This window comes from Anastrepha obliqua, chromosome 4 (assembly GCF_027943255.1).
Source record: "Anastrepha obliqua isolate idAnaObli1 chromosome 4, idAnaObli1_1.0, whole genome shotgun sequence".
Taxonomy (NCBI): domain Eukaryota; kingdom Metazoa; phylum Arthropoda; class Insecta; order Diptera; family Tephritidae; genus Anastrepha; species Anastrepha obliqua.
This window is the reverse complement of record NC_072895.1, coordinates 53,794,683-53,812,642: the sequence shown is the minus strand read 5'-3', so window position 1 is coordinate 53,812,642 and position 17,960 is coordinate 53,794,683. Positions and strand designations below refer to the sequence as shown.

General features: G+C 35.8%; 1 protein-coding gene across 1 annotated transcript in view; it reads left to right on the top strand.

The window, feature by feature from the left end:
- The window catches only part of LOC129244151 (protein Wnt-5), a 160,549-nt gene that overhangs the window by 48,093 nt on the left and 94,496 nt on the right, over positions 1–17,960 (top strand). The window contains exon 4 of the mRNA XM_054881767.1: positions 3,531–3,615. Coding sequence (XP_054737742.1) covers positions 3,531–3,615 — 85 coding nt within the window. The remainder of the gene's footprint in view (positions 1–3,530; positions 3,616–17,960) is intronic.

Here is a 17,960-nt window from a genome sequence, read left to right as displayed (position 1 = left end):
AACCTTATGGAAAATCTGCATATTGCATTGCATGCTGATCTACATCCTTTATGAAACGCTAGGCTAATGGAAGACAAAAAAAAACACAAACAAAAATACAAAAGGAAATGTTTTGAATTTTTTGTGTCGCATACGAATTATGAATACGATTAATTTTGGCTAAACACCTATAGTTTATTAATATTATCGATTGCTCCGGCATTATAAATCTATGGTGCATAAAAATAATCGTTATAACTACCGATTGCTACGAAAAAAAAACGATTTTTTTCATATATTAAATAACCAACTATTTTGTACCCATTTGTTTGATATTTGAAATAACGTAAAAGTCATTATATATACATAGAAATAAAAAGGAGTCCAGTGCGTGACAATTTTTGAATAAAGTTGAAAACACTTGATAAACCAGCAACATTAACTGAAAATATATTAGTAATTCTCAGGAAATACTGAACGGTCCCGCGCAGTTCAAACACTGGTGTGGTGTCAATAAATTGGATTCACTTTTGGCTGACCTTTGTTGGAAGTTGAATGAGTACTATTGATACATACTCTTCGAATTTTGGAAATCATAAAATGATTTGAATGAATTTCTCAATTCAATTCTTCTTTTCCTTTAAAACGGCATAGCCATATGAAATGATAAAATTTTTTATAAAGCGGTTATTTTGATCGAACCAAATTAAAATATTTGTGTTAATTTAGCTTTCAAAAATTTTAGCTATTAAAAAACATTTTTTGTTGGCGGGAATATGTAGTTTTTCTTTAAGAATATTCACGGATAAGTTACAAAATTAAATTTTCTGTGATTTTTTCTGCACCAAAATTTTAATGTGGGTCTTTTTTTTCATTTCCACTGCTTTCTTGAAGGTTGAACCATTTTTAATATTTCTTTAGTGAAAGTTAAATTATCAAAAGAATATGAGGATACTAAATCCTTTTGTAAAAACTAGCTGCCAGTGTATAACGCTCAAAAATATAAAAAAACACTGTATAAAAAATAAAAAAAACCGTCAATTCATTACTAATTTTATGTATTCTTTATTCTTTATTCATTTCTCATTTTAAATCTACTCGACCTCCAAAGAAATCTGAGTAGATCTTGTGGTGTCATGGACCCAAGGTGGTCGCTTCTTAAAACATCAGTGCCAAAGACCTCACATCTGATTCGACCGAAGGCGGGGCAGACGCACAGGAAGTGGTCAGCGGTCTCATCCCCCTCTTCACTAGCTGGGCAGAGTACACTGTCCGAGATTCCCACCCTTTCCATATGCTTCGCCCACAGAAAGTGACCCGTCATCAGTCCAACCAGCCGTCTGCACTCCCTTCTGCTTAATGACAGGAGGTTTAGCGACAGTCGATCGGACATGACATGTAGCATCAGTTTTGTCTATCTGAACGGGTCCATCAAGCTTCTTCCTTCTGGTGAAGAGGACAATACCAGTCTTGGTGGCATTTGCCGATAGCCCATTCGCACAGCACCAAGTGTTAATCATATCCAGAGTTTTCTGCACCTGCACCTCGAAGAGCCTGTTACTAAACAAGCAACATGGTCCGCATATGCTTGTGCGTAGACTCCGGTGTTCTTTAAGATGGTGAGCAGAGGATCAATCACCAGGCACCAGAGCAATGGAGACAGCACACCGCCTTGGGGGCAAGCTCTATTAACCCAGGATGACACCAGCAGATCTTCCTCTGCTCCTACCGAGACGATTCTTTGGGCCAGCATCGATCGAATCCAATTCACTAGCACACGGTCTACGCCGTGCCTACTAGCAGAGCTACACATACTGTCAAAAGTAGTATTATCAAACGCCCCCTCTATGTCTAAAAAGATGCCACTTTAGTAGTGCCAGCGCATTTAGAATATTTCAGCATTTATACTATTTCACACATTTCTAATTTTCCACTCACTACTACTTTTTCACTAATTTCTAATTTTCTTACTTATTATTCTCTTATTACGACATTTTCATTCATGACTTTATGACTAATTTTATTTATTCATTACTAATTTTACCCTCATTATTAATTTTTCAATCAATACTAATTTTTATTCAATACTAATTTTTCACTCTTTTCTAATTTTTCATTCACTAATAATTTTTTTAATTTCTAAAACTTTATTTTTTTTAATTTTTAAATGTAGTAGAGACTAAAAGGTTATTATTTTCTTTCACGATTTCATTATCAAATTAATTTATTTATGACTAAAATTTCACTAATTATTAATTTTTATTCAATAATAATTTTTATTTCTATACTAATTTTTAAATTAATACCGATTTTTCATTCAATACTACGTTTTCGTTAAAAAATTTTAGCTCATCATTAATTTTCACCCGTTTCCAATTTTTCATTTACTAATCATTTTCAATTCAATATTACTTTTTATACTAATTTTGTCTCTTCATTACTAATTTTTCACTCAAAACTAATTTTAATTTAATAATAATTTTTGGTTCCATACTAATTTTTTATTCAATACTAATTTTTCATCCAGTGTTACTTTTTCTCTTGCTTGCAATTTTCCACTCGATAATAATTTTTCATTCGTTACTACTTTTCCGTAGTCCATAAGTTGAAGATGAGTAGGCGATTAGCCTTCTGCATCCGAGCCGGCTTTGCCACCGGGCTGGCAAGGTGTAGGAATTTTTTCCTCGCTGATGCAAAGGTTATACCGCCTTGAGCCTTGTTAGTAAACACAGAGGATACCAAGTCCAAGATAAGAAATCTTAGACAGTGGGTGAACATTGTCGTTTGGAGGGGAGAGGTTAGTGTTGTTCGCATCACTTTCCCATTAACATGAGGCCATATGTTCCCCTAGTAGCCACGGAAATATCTATACTTATACATATTTACGAATTTTCAAGTCATTATTACTGTTTCACTGATTACTCGTATTACTTTCTCACTAATTACTATTGTACGATTTCACTCATTAATTCTTTCCTAAATTTTCATTTCATTACTACATTTTCGTTCAATACTAATTTTTCATTCACTGCTACTTTTTCATTCATTCCTAATTTTACATGTTTTTCTCCTTATTCCGAGTTATTACTAATTTTTACTATGTTTACTCACTTTTCATTCATTACTACCTTTGACTTATTATTATTTTTTTCGTTCTTTACTAATCTTTTACGCATGAATGAGTTTACAAATTAATGATTTTACGAGTGAATGTTTTGTATATTTATGTAATACAAGTGAATCAGACGAGTGATTTTAGTCCGAAAAACAAAATGACATTTTTTTATTTCAAAAGATTTACCTACATGGCATAACTTTAATATTGTATAATAACTGAAACTGTAAATAAATTTGTTTTTTATATTTCGGCAGCAACATATAGATTTTTTATATGTACATACATTACTTATATATATATAGGACGAAAGATATACAATTTTTTACATTTTCATAAAATAGCGAGGAGAATGAGTTTCAAGTAGTAAAAGTACACAATCATCTTCCTTAAACTAGTAATGCAAACTGAATTTCTTTATTCGAACTATTTTCAGGAATGTCAATTCCAATTCAAAAATCGCCGCTGGAATTGCAGCACGACGGAGGATAACACCGTGTTTGGACCTATGACGGGACTGGGTAAGACTAAAATTTATGTAGTTGAAACATACAACTGGAAATATATATTATGCACACATACATATGTATATGCACAAGGTGGCACAAAATGAATCATCAATCAAATTTGATCATTTAATCAAAAATGAATTTTGTTTTTAAATAACTTTTTTACTAAAAAACAAAAAATATTTTGTCTGACGAAAATCTTCATTTTGACCTTTACGCGCTCCGTTGCTTGTTTGTTGATATACTGTACCTATCTAGTTTGCAAGTGTCAAATATGATAGACATACAACGCCATTTGCAACAAATATAAATTTTCCGATAGGGTTATTAATTTTGCGCCACCTTGTATGTAAGTTCTCTAAATAGCTTGACATAAATCAAAATACAAACAACCTAAGGACACTTATCTCTCACAAACATCACATCCCATTCATCGTTAGCCATTTTGTATGCCTCTCAGCAAAGGCATAACAATTTATCAAATTAAATTATTTATTATGATCAACTCATCAAAAGGCAAATTACCTAAATTACACCCATCAATTTTAATTTCATTAACCCAAAGATTTTGCGTGTGAATTTGTACTGTGTGGATGCATGCATGCTTGTATGGATGAATGTTCGTAAATTCGCTTACGCATTTGTATTTGTACCTTCATTCTCGGTTGGCTTCCAAGTTTGACTTAATTAAATGATGAATATTATTTCCTGTCTGCAAAGTTGCGCTAAAAACAATCAACACGCTGGGTAGTACCAACAGCACTGGTACTTAGTACAGCAGCCACATTCAAAAGACAACAACAACAAGCCAGCCAAGCAATACAAAGCGTCGGCCCAAGCACAAAATGTGCATTGTTTGCCCTTTTTCGGCTGCCAATGGTTACCTACCTACTTTATGCAGAGATCAGCGAGCGGAGACCGGAGGCTTTATAAAATAAACTTCAAAAATACTCGCACGAGTCGTGAGGAGTGAGCAGAAGCTTATCTAACAGCATAATCTGCGTAGAGGGCCAAGAGTGGTTGATAGTCCCATAGAGTAGCATCGTTGAGATAAAAGGATAATCAAAACACAGTGTTGATAAAGTAAAATTGCATAGAGCTGTTGTTGAGTAGGCAACAAGACGAGTGTAAGTGAGAGTGGGAGTGTATGGTAGGAGGCTGTTTTGTGCACTGGCTGCTTGCTGTACGAGTTAAGATTGTCAAGGAAAGTTGAAGTTTTCACCGGGTACCGGTGGTTTCTAGTACATATTTGCTACTCGTATTACTCTTCGAGTCGCTCACTTAATGACTTTGTTTGGATTTACGAGTGCCTACCTTTAACTTGTAGTCCGTTGTTTGTTTGGTTGATTGTTCTACCTTAATTGATTTGACGCTATTATGTTGTTACTGCGTTTGCTGGTTGTTTTCGTTGTTTGTCTGTTTGACAGTCTACACGCCTCTTGACTGTTTTCAGCTAGCCAATTTAATAAATTAATTAAAAGTTTATATTTTAAAGATTCAGATGGCATTGTAAGTGCATTTAGAAGCACACACTATCATAAGCACACATAAATTCCATCTATCCTTCCTGTTTTTTTTTCTTTTGTTGGTTTTTTTCTTTTTGATACAATAACTGTAAAATAGACAATTTTATTTTGTTTGGAAAAAGTTTATTTACTTTCAGTAAATTCAAGTGAAATGTAAGAGATTTAGTAGCTCGAAAATTGAGATCTGAAGACACCTGAAATAAAGGAAAAATATGGCGTTTTTAATTTGATGGAAGATTTTGCAAAATGATTACTAAGTTGCGGAAATGTGATGTTGAATTATTAATTTGCGGTTGCATGCTACGAAACGCATTTACTATATTTTTTCTGAAGCGATATTTTTCCATGAACAATGAAGTTTTGCAGTTTTCAAGGGAGCTATTTCCTATAGACACGTGATTGTGTCTAGAAAGAAAAGAAGAGACCCCAATTCCAGTCCTGAAATTTCAGGAGTTTGTTTCATCTCCACTACTCCAAAACTACGACATATATTATTGTGTGATAAGTTTAACCTCGCCGCGTGCTCCCTTACCTTCCAGTATTAAATAAGAACCGTAGTTAGTCTTAAAATTTCGGAGAGACCATGCCTAAGCAATTGTTTGTGCTTTGACGCGTTGTAGTGCGGACATGTCTTTCTGGACATTGCACAGATTGGTAGGCCCTTCCATTGCCTACTTGCAATGCTTTAATAGTATTACTCTACCTCCACCTGCAAGACTCTACCTGCACTATGATGTTTGAATTTACCGCTTTTATAGCAGCCTGAATCTGTAAGCGTAGTTGTCTTGAACCCAGTTTGTATTCAGCGGGTGTTTTATTAAAACAGGAGTACATTGGTCAACTTACTTCGAATTTTGGCGTTGAAGCCACACACTCGTACAACGAATTCCAACGTGGCCGTCAATCCTTGCAGGATGAATTTCGTGAAGGCCATCCAAAACTGTTGTTGTACCAGAAACGATACCGTGCGTCAATCAATAACGCAAGATAATCGTACGACATATCGCGAGTTAGAGGCATCCTTGGGAATTTACGGGGCCGGTATACATACAATATTGCATGAACATTTGGTTGCCAAGAACACTTGTCGCATTGGATATCGCATAATCTGTGTCGATTTGTCGTATCGATTGGTATAAATAAATATTGAAGATATTTAGCCGCGGTGATTGAAAGCACGTCTATGTCATCCTAACAAGTGATGAATCTTAGATTTATGCATATGAGTCGGAAACGAAATAGCAATCGGCAGTACGAGTGTTTCAAGATGAGCTTAATCCAAAAAAAGCTGTTCCTGGAAGAAGCACCTCAAAGCCAATGGTCGCCTGTTACAACGTTTTCAGAAAATCTGTTCAACTGGACCGCTAGAGAAACTTAAAACAGTCAATTTTGAGTGGTACGCAACCATTTGCCTGCCAGAAGCTTTCGGAGAATTAGGGAAGCCAATCGCCAGAAATGAATTATCCTTCAGTGAAATAATGCAAGCTCTCACGTATCGGCTCACACAAGAAATATTTTGAGTGAATTAATGAGTCATTCGCCTTACAGCACTGATTTGACACGCATCAAAAATAAAATGCGAACGTTTTTCAAAGCTTAAAGAGCCAGAAGCATTTAAACAGCTCATTTTGGAGGTATCCACTTTAGAGTGGCAAAGGTGTTTTGAAACCTGGCTCAAACGAATGCAGAATGCATAAATAATAAAGCTATTTTCATTATTATTTTTCTGTATATCTATTATAAATTTTCGGATCTCACTATTACACCAAATATAAAAAGCAACCCTTATAATATTTTTAATAATATCCACTGAGCAAGTTAGATCCGTCTAAGTCACTCAGCGAATTTGACCCTGCCATGTTCTAACCACTGTGTATACTTATGCCGCAAAGAGTGGCCTCTATGTTTATTTCACTAGACCAACTTCACCCGTCGTTTCCAATGACAAAAAGTGTACTAAAAAATTAGGAATTAATATGACATATTCAATACTCAGTATAATACGATTTATTGGGTGTGCGGTGATTCATCTGAAGTGAATTTTCGAAAATTCAAAATTCGAATTGGTTATTTTACTACTGGTATTCCTCTGGCCCATGACGAACTATTTAGTATGATGCCTTCTATTAAATTTCAATTTCTAATTTAGTTTGGCTTTTCCCTGCAGGGTATGTATGTATATATTATTTATGTAAATGTTACGTACATTTCGAAACATATTTACATACACTCAATAATCGCTCGTTTACGGTACTAATATGCTTTATAAAACTTTTCATTCCTTGAAGGTCATGCGGCACAGTAATTCCTTACTTTCTATAATTCAATTGACAAATCCCAAATAACGCAGGAAAATTAATTGATTATGTTCAGTGCTGCATCTAATAAAATTTATTACTCGAAAATGTTACATTTACACACTCATAAACATATATTTATATACCCGTACAGGCAGCGCCAAAAAGCCAAACAAATGCCAAGCCCATTAGTATAAAGGCGATAAAAACTTGCCTAACTACAAAACAATGCCTCCGCATGACAAAGCAGTAATAGATATATTACATTTAGAAATCAAAAAGGGTTTGGACTTAAAAAAAATAAATGCACATGAAAACCGGTAAGTAAACAGAGGGACCGCACAGGCGGAGCAATGATTAAAACCCGTTTTACGCACGTGTAAACTTGCCACAAATAATCCTAAAATGCCTTACAAAAAAGTTTAAAGTGAATGTCAAATTTGAAAATGAATATGGCCCTATGTACACCCATATATGTGTATGAGTCTGGAAGTGTGTATGTGTATATACCCTGTTGTGGAAGCCAAATTTCTCGGCAAACATTCTACCTAGTTCACGAACTAGTATTGAATGGTTGAAGTCAGACTAGTTCTAGATTTAAAAATAACCAACTAGAAGTTTTTGCAGAAACAAAACTGTATTATTATTAAAACTAGGTCGAGAGTGATTAGAATTGTGTAACTCTTCTTCTTCTTCTTCACAATTGGCGCGATAACCGCTTACGCGATTTTGGCCGAGCTTAACAAAGCGCGCCAGTCGTTTCTTTCTCGTGCTAACCGGCACCAATTGGACACACCAAGTGAAGCCAAGTCCTTCTCCACCTGATCTTTACAACGCAGAGGAGGCCGCCCTCTTCCTCTGCTACCACCAGCTGGTACCGCATCGAATACTTTACGACTTTACTACTCAATTGCCTACTTAGTCCAAAGTAGCACTTGTTGGCAAGAGAGATTCTACGCTGGATTTCAAGGCTGACATTGTTATCGGTGTTAATGCTGGTTCCTAAGTTAGTTACACAGTTACTATATAGAGCTTCATGAATATAAATGTTTAGGGAGTCAGCCACCTGCTGTTTTGTTGATTTTGAACTTGTTCTTAATTGGTATAGTATAATAGCCTATACAGACGTTAATGTTAATCGGGATTAACAACTTAATTCAGAATTAAGTGCAATTAAGGCGGATTGACAACTTCACATAAATCTCATATTTTAAGCAGATTAAGGGAATTTTCGATGGCAACATTGCCGAAAAACGGTAGTTAATATATATTGGGGGAAAAAGTTAATGAAACTTTTGAGGAGAAGAACAAGAAAGGCTGGATGCCATACTTTTTTGCACTAACACATCCAAAAATACATTAACTATTTTGAAATTGAGAAGTTGCAATTTCAAATTTTTCTTTTTTTTAATAAATACTTATTTTTAAGTATCTGGGCAGCTAATACTCGTATTTGTTGCCTGAGATCCATTTTTCACTGACAAAACTATACAATAAACAAATCAGCTGTTCACTAATCCTCGTAACAACCGTTTGGCATACTACAATTTAAATCAGAATTAATACGCCGGGAATCCCGATTAACACCGCCATCTGTCTAGGCTATAATACTGATGCAAATACTTGGAATGCAATGGAGTGGAGTTGGCCGCAATTTTTCCCTGCACTCAGTATTGCCCAATGCACTTAAGGCCTAGAGATAGGATTTAAAATATAGAGAGGAACTTCCCAGATTTTTTATGAATCCTAACAGTTTATCGATGTTTCTCTCCATACAACTCGTCCATTCTCAATACATCCGACCCAGAATGGACCATCCAAGTCTCACAAAAACCGAACAGCTGTTGAGAAAATGCTCTGTAGTATTATCATCCTCCAAACACGATTTACATAGCAGATCGTCGATGAAGTCTATGGTGGCCATATGTCGTCCTCATGTATTGTATTCCGTAAGTAGTCTTATCAGGGCTCGTAGCTCATTTCTTCTCTGTCTGAGAAGGAATTTTCCTACCACCCTCCAGCGGTTTACTTGTTCCATAACTTATTGAATACTGATGCAGAGGCTAGGCAATTGCACCGCTGCCACTTATTACGAGTATTAGACTTCATGTCAAAAATAGCATGAAAAAAGGTAGGAGCCGAACTACTTAAACTTGAAAGGAAACCTTCAAAACTAAGATACTATGTAGTTCAGAACTAGTAGGTTTACCCACGGGGTACATATGTATGTATGTGCACAATAGTGTTTAACATTTTAAGCATTCCTATTGTAATTATTTTGTGTGCAACATCATGGTCATGGTGTAGCCAACCACTCATTCCATTGCTGCAATTGCAAATTTAATGCTTTGAAAGTTCATTTAAGCCTTTCACAAAAACATTTCACCGAAAAACGATTCGTAAAATAAACGTAAATGCACCGTGAAAACGACACAGTAGAGCTGGGGTGATACGTACTCGTACAAGTGTCTAGTTGTTATGGTAATATTCTTTGAATCTCTGCATAAGCGAATAAGTGTTTGTGTGTGAGGTTATATGCAGGATAAAAAGTTTGAAATTAATTATTCAAACATTTACGATCCAACCCTTCACATCTTGGTAGTCCCTGTCGTTTTTCCTAAGCGCTCACTCGCCGGCAGTCAAATAAACATAACCATTAAAGGAGATAAAAATCATGACATGATAGCGCGGCGTCCCTGGTGGTAATGGCGAAAGCTGATGGTCGCTGTGATAGCTATGATGATGCTGGCTTGCAGGTTGGCTGGCTGTCTGTCGGAGGGCGATCGGTGGTGTTTGTAACCTCAACGCAATTCCCAAGCCACAGCGCCGCAGTGGCAACGTGGTAGACAACATGAACGTGCAACATTGTGGTACTTGCTTGGCACGTTTGCACAAACCACTACTTGAATATCGAATATGGGCGTACTTGGTAACGCTCAACGTCGTTGCCGAAAATCTTAACTAAGAAGCCAGCATAAATGTTTCATTAAATAATAAAATTCATATTAATTCGGTCCTGTGGTGGCGCACACATACGCATACACACAAGTTAGTTAACACAGAGTAAGCGAAGTTGAGATTTGTGGCAAAGATGCCATAGCAGTGTTGCCAGTATTCGCCACTTACGCAACGCTACTGGCGCGAAAGTTTCAACGACGCACCGGCACTTGTTCGAACGGCTGCTGCCTTTGTTGTTTACCGCGTGCCACTTGCCACTTGCTGCTGTTACTACTCGTACGTTGTTGCTTTGCTACTTCCGATTCCTGTTCCGTCTTCCTGCTTGGCAGTTACTTTTGTAAATGGAGTTCCCTGCAATTGTTCTACCCTGAGCTATGCGTCTGCTGCTGGCATCTTCTTACCTTACATGAACATTTAGTTAGAATTTGTATGTTTTGTCTATGTATTTACTTTACCCATTCTTTTGACACTCACATTGCGTTCAAGTTGGCCTCTGCCATTTCTACTACTGCCACTTATTAGTATCATACGCTTCGTCTGACACGGAATTAAATTTAAAGTATATAAATAAATCCCTGTGCGGCGTGAGTATATTGTTATTAGTAGGATAAGAAGCAACCCAGCGGTAAGTTTTGTGATGAAGCGCTTAAAATTCAACATGCCCATGAAGTTAAAATCTTAGACATTCAAAGAATGGTTTTTTTTTTAAATGTTCAACAAAACTGGGCAATGGCGGATACAGTTCTCGATGCGAGGTGAGAAGGAACTCTACAGCTTGACGAGTAATTCAAAGGCAGTATCATTAAATACTGCGCGTCTCCCTTATGCAGTACCCTCCAATTGCATATCCAAGTGAGAATAGAGATTGATATACTTTTCCGATAATTTTTGGTTCATCTAGCCCAGGGATTACTATCCCCTCCAGCATTTCCTAATTCAATGAGAACCGAAGTTTGCGTGATAATAAGTGGGAGAGTCCGTTTCCGTACCAGTTCGTCTGCGGACTGTTGCATTGTTGCAATGTAAAATAAAAATTGATTGTAGTTTCTTAGTCAGAGTTTACTATGTCGATCTATGTAGGGATAGTAGCTCTACTGCTTCCAATAGCCGCCTCTCTTTGAGCTGTTAATTTTGACCGAAATATGCTCCAGTGAGAGCTCGCATCAGTGATATTGTCAGAAGCCATTTCAGTTGACTACTACGATAAACTATAACTTGTTCACATTCTTACCCGCCACAGACGAAACTAGATATTGTTAAGATCAACTTTTCTAAATTTCGACCATAAAAAGTTGGTTATTATCGATCTATGCCGCTCTCAATGGACAGAAAGCCGCGGCTCCGGCTTCATCAAACAACTGATAATTGATAGACCTTGATCAAAAATATTCCAGATTATATTCAGTAAATTCAAAATTCAAGTTTATTCCTCAAAAGTGATATTATCTCCTTCACATAGTAGTACTCTCCTTCAACTGCAATGCACTTATACCAGCGTTTGATCCAGCTCTCGCAACATTTCTGGAACTCTATTTCGGTATAGCCACCAGAGCGGTCTTTGATTTTTCCATAACTTATTTTCGGCTGTTAAAACGCGTTTTTACTTGATCAAACTGAAAAAAAATTCCAGGTAGCCATATTAAGTCAATTTGATGGCTATTGGATGATATTCGTTTCGTTCTTGGTCAAAAATTCCTGAAGGTGCGTTATCATTAGTGTAAAATCCACAAGTTTTTTTCCAATCTCTTCTGTTTTAGCGAATTGCTTCACGTAAACGTCTCATTATGCCCAAATAATAGTCCTCATAAACAGTCTGACCTTCTGGCAAAAATTCGTGTTTTTTTGTGCTGGTTCATTCGGAGCTCTCCACTCACTCGTCTGATGTATACTGACCTCATGAACCCACGTCTCTTCTCCAGTAATGATGCATTTGATAAATGTTGGGTTGGTTGCAGCTTTCGTCCCCCTCGATGGACACCCGATCTCTTCTGAAGCGTTCATGCCACTCGTTAAGGGTTGTCTACTTTAGAGTATCATTTTAAGATTTTCGCACTATTGAATCCACTTTTAAAGTTATAGTATAGGTTTTAACCTTATAATACCAAATATTACTTTTTTCAGCTGGATTAGACAACAATGATCAGATATTTTACAAATTTATTTATAAGTGTTTCAAAGTTTATGGCTGCGATCTACAATCTATGTGAGACTCTCTACCACTCTCAAATTCTAAAATCCAAATTGGCCACCTAAGCTATTATTTTCTTAAATACTTCCGGTTCTCTCATTTCTCGTCCCTAATGAATCATATCGACCTCAACAACCTCGTATCACTTATCACTGGGTTTGGGCTCGCTGCGGACAAGTGCTGAGCAATTTTCCACGCCGGATCTATTAGTGCTATGAGCGCTTTTGTATTAAATATGTCCTTGCTGAGATTTGAAAAAGTGCACTTTTTGGGCATAAGGCAACAACAACAGGCATTGTTCATACGTAGGATATATTTAATTGCTCCGTCACCGCCACCACCATCATCATCATCATCATCATCATCATCATCATCATTATCATCATCAACACAATTTATAGAAGGTTCTGAAATATTTAGTGCACAAAAAACAAAACAACATAACAACATGTGCACATCCACCTTTTGTCTTACGCATAACCGTAATTCCCGAAAAAGGACAAAAAGCAACTCAACAACAATAAAGAACACAGAAATATGTAATATATGACAAAAAACATAAAACAAATAATAATAACAACAATTTGTAAGTTATCTCTAAGCTTTGTAAGTGAATGAGCATTGCTGAGTCATTCATTCATTCGCACACACGTACATACATTCATACCTTTACTCACTCATGCAAACAAAAACATGGAAAGGGGAGTCAATATATGCGAAAGGACATCTAAAGAAAGGGATCATATCCTGCGTGGTAGAGAGTAAAGATTGTTGCTGTTGTTTTGGTGCATCAATGGACATGCCTGTGTACGTGTATGTGATGTAGAGAATTTGTTTGCACTGAGAATCTTATAGGCCACATACTTCATAACCTGCGCGTACAACTCTTGTCCTTTTAGTAAATACTCTGCTTTGGTCCGTTTTGTTTTTGTTACCAAGGTTGCTCTTTCAATCCCTCTGCCCATCAGTCTCTGCTTATATGTCTGCTGCCATGTCGGTGTGGCATGGAATTTTGTAATAAGTGCGCGTACTAATTTAACAATTTGTTGCGGTTTTAAGTTATGATGCCGATTGAAGCATGGAGCAGCCCACCAGCATACAAATACATACATACATATACAAAAGTAACTCGAATGCGGGGTAAGACTGCGCAATGGATGTTCTGTGCATTTGCTGTTTGGTAAATGAAGTATTCTGACAAAGAAAGGGTGGTTTTGATATGCTGTCAGACACAGCAATACACACATATGTATGTACCTTTACGTAAAAATATGTACATGCATACATACATACATATGCTGCACATGCACACAGACTCATATTAGATGGAGTTTTTATGTGCGTGAAAATCCGTTCATGCTCATGCCTTTTCGTGCTTATTTCAATTCAAATTGGTTACGCTCGTAAAATATCCAAATTTTCCTGCTGGAAAATCTAATTTTTCCTTTTTTGCGCATCGAAAATAAAAATATTTTATAGACATACGAATCTATTTTTCGCATATTTCAAGCTTTTCATCAGCTGAGTGCAGTTTATATTTTATGATGAGACAAATTTTTTGAAATTAACAATTAAGTTTTATTCAGCAATAAAAAAAAATGCGCATGATAATAAAAAATATTTTTGACAATTTTACGGATATCGTTTCAATACAAAAAATAACCCTGTATGGAAAGGCCATCCCTCAGCAAACATTCAAGTTCTTGTACTGGTAATTTAGGGTCGAAGGCAAACTAGTTCGAGAGTGGTTAGTAAGTGGTTGGACTAGTTTTAAAATGCTCCATTAGAGGTGTATGCAAAGCAAATATTCTTTTATTACTGAAAATAAGAATGCTGAAAACGTTGGGAATGCAGGAAATGAAGATTACATGAATATAAATTTTAATGGAGTCAATAATCTACTATATCTGGCACATATCATATTTCGGCAATTAATATTAAAAATACCAGTTACTATAATTGGAATAAATAGGAATGATATACTTAGTTGAAAGAAAACTAGTGGGCTTACCTGTACACAATTCCGAGTTTTTGCATAAAAGAGGAAGAGTTGCCAGAATAGTTAATAAATTATATACGTATACCCGGCAGTGTACTTTTTCGGCACAGTTCAATAGCTTTGAAAACTATTTTTGGCATTTTATCGAACTCCACATTGTAAATTATTTTATAAGAAAGCTTTTATACCATCTGAGCTTCCTCAAAATCTCCTCTAAGTCAACACTATAAAAAGTATGAAAGTTTTTTTAAATTTAGTCGAGCATTATCGTAGAAACTCAAAATATTATAGGCAAGAAATTGAAATGTTTTGAAAATCTATCCTTTAGATATACATATATACGTCTGTACCAAACGGAGTAAACAGTGTCTGAAAAGCGAAACGTGTAAAACAACTGCACTTTGGCCGAGCATAATTTTTACCAGTGCTTGCATTTTTTTTGTCGTGTTTATTTCAAACCCCAGTTCAAACCTCAAAACCTCCCCCTGTGTTGCGCGCATGTGTCATATGTGCATATATAGTATGTACATCAAATACTTTACAGTACCAGTGTTGAAATATATGCCTTTTTAACCTCTTATTAATATTCGAGAGTTACAGTAAGCATGTTTTAATTTTTTGCCTAGCTGTCTGCATGTTTGCTCAAGCTAATCACCCAACCAACTGATTCAATTTTGTCCACTGTTTCATAGTCATACTGGGACAATTTTAGCTTCTATTATAAATTTTATCCACTAAGTGGCGCTGGTATCGATATTTTCCAGAAATCTTATTTGTGACCCTGGTATCATATTTGGTCCCAACTTAATTTAAAAAATGTTAACCGACCCAATTTTTAATTCTGAAAATAGGCTCAAAACAAAAACACTTTTAAAAGTTTCAATTTTTTTTTTTTTTTATGGATAAGTTGGTGCGGTTTTACAACAGATGGCGTAACTTGATTATTATTCCATCGATCCACATTTCCAAACATTCATTGGAGAGCTACTGTCGTAAGGCACAAACGTCAGTATAAGTTTTTTATTTGAAGCGTAAACAACAATATTTTTACCACACTTGAAAATGTCGAATTTCGTGCCAAATAATGTGTTTTTGCGGGGAATTCTTCTTCATTATTTTAATATGAAGAAAAAAGCAGCCGAAAGTCATCGTATCTTGGTGGAAGTTTATGGTGAGCATGCTCTAGCTGAGCGAACGTGCCAGAAGTGGTTTGCACGCTTTAAAAGTGGTGATTTTGGCTTGGAAGACGAAGAACGCGAGGGTGCGCCGCCAAAGTTCATGGATACCGAATTGGAGGAATTGCTCGATCAAGATCCGGCTCAAACGCAAGAAGAGGTTGCAAAAACTTTGGGAGTTGATCAATCAACCATTTCCAAACGTTTAAAAGCCATGGGAATGATCCGAAATTCAAATTTCGAAAAAAAAACTGCACGAACTTATTCATAGTCCATTAATTTAATACTTACCGCTGTCGCCAAAGCTTTGAAAATTACCATTGTATTTCCCATGAGCTTTATTAAACAAAAAAAATATTTTTTTATATTTAAATTTTTTTTTCCAATTTTGGGGTATTTCAAGGTTCGTATAAATTTCCAAACCAGGTCAGAACGATAAACTTTACTTGAAACTATGTTCATGCCGTTATGTGCGTAAGAGCACATGTAGAATCATAAGCATGGCAGCTGGTACTCTTTACTTTGTTCTATATGAGCATTTTTGATATAACTAATAATAATAATAAAAGCACATCATTTAAATGACCGCCAAAGTGATTGGTTTTTTAGCGTACGCTAAAAACTTGGCGCTGTTTCAGCCAGCCAGCCGTCATATTTCTCTTTCACAACTTCGAGCGTTGCGCAGCGTCCTCCTGTTGGAACCATAGCCTGGATATATCGATGTTGCTGAGCTCTGTTTACGAAAAGTCGGTTAATATTCTGAAAGAAATCAGGTTTGATGATGCCATCTTTCCAGAAACCGTACCATACATTCAGTCTTTGTGGATGCACTGATACTTGGTTAAACACTTGATGAATGCTTGGTTGCGTATTTACAACTGAACTGAAAATTCGGTGACATTTTTTTATAATTTCCACCCATATGGAAGTTGCTGAAATGTAATAATTGAAAAACAAAAACCCGCATTGCTATCTGCTCAAATTATAGATGAGGCACGCTTTGGTAGGTCAATTGCCGAGAATACCGAATGAATTGTGAGCACTTTTTCGGTATTCCAGGAATTGAAGTAAAAAATTTAAACTGTTTTCAACACTTTGCATCATCTAAGTAATCACTATTTTCGACACAACGCAAACGTTGGATCCATCCGTCTATTGTTATTAGGTCTAAAACAGGAACAATTATTTGTTCATTTCTTTGAAAAGAACTTTTTTTAAGTGTTGTGTCATACGTAAAATGCCGTCTAGTATAATCTGATGCAATCTATATAAAATGAGATATGGCTCACTAAAGGCAACTAGCAGAACAAATTCATAACTTTTTAGTTTCATTAATATTTGTGTGGCATAAGTATGAGAAGTACAGTACGATTTTTTTTTCTAAATTGTTTCTTAAAATATCGGAGACAAATACGTTGTTACTTTTACTAAAATCTCACATAACGGAACTCACATATTCTCTCTCAAATAGAACTTATAAGTTTGATAAATTATTAAATTGTAAATTATTCACTTTTTGACTAGGGAACAGCTGATTAAAATACTTCATTCCTACCGACTGCCGCATTATTGATTTCTTATTAAAATTCATATATATATGTATGCACATAAATATGCGTTTATAAACATATCTGCACATACAGTTGTGAACACGAAAATAGCAGTACCAAAAAAATATTAAATCTTTTCAAAGAAATTTGAATTTTTGATGGGATTAGAGAGTTTTTATTATTACCTAGCCGACCCGACAGACTTCGTACTGTCAAATAGATTTTGAATGTGGCAGTTTATATTTCGACATTAAGATGTTTTTACTCTGCTGACCCTCACACACCGTTCTATCATCATGGTGACGGTTCTGTTCAGGAGAATTAAAGAAAAGTGTCAGCTCGGGTGACCTAAGTATCTTCGCATCCACGAACTTCAGCCACCCTTTTGGGACCCACAAAAAACCTCGACTGGGATGTTTGCCAGAGGGCTTCAAACTAAGAGACGAGCTTAAGATTCAAACCTGATTGAAAAATAATCTAAAGGGATAGTGGGAACCTAAAGGGGACAAATATTTATAAAGTGGGTGCTTCAATGACAAAACATAATTCATGATTTATTATTTATTAGTATTAATATTAATTTAATTATTTATTATTATTATTATTATTAACATAGAGTGAATAACCGATATAATAAAGAATAATGAAATAAAACGTATATAAA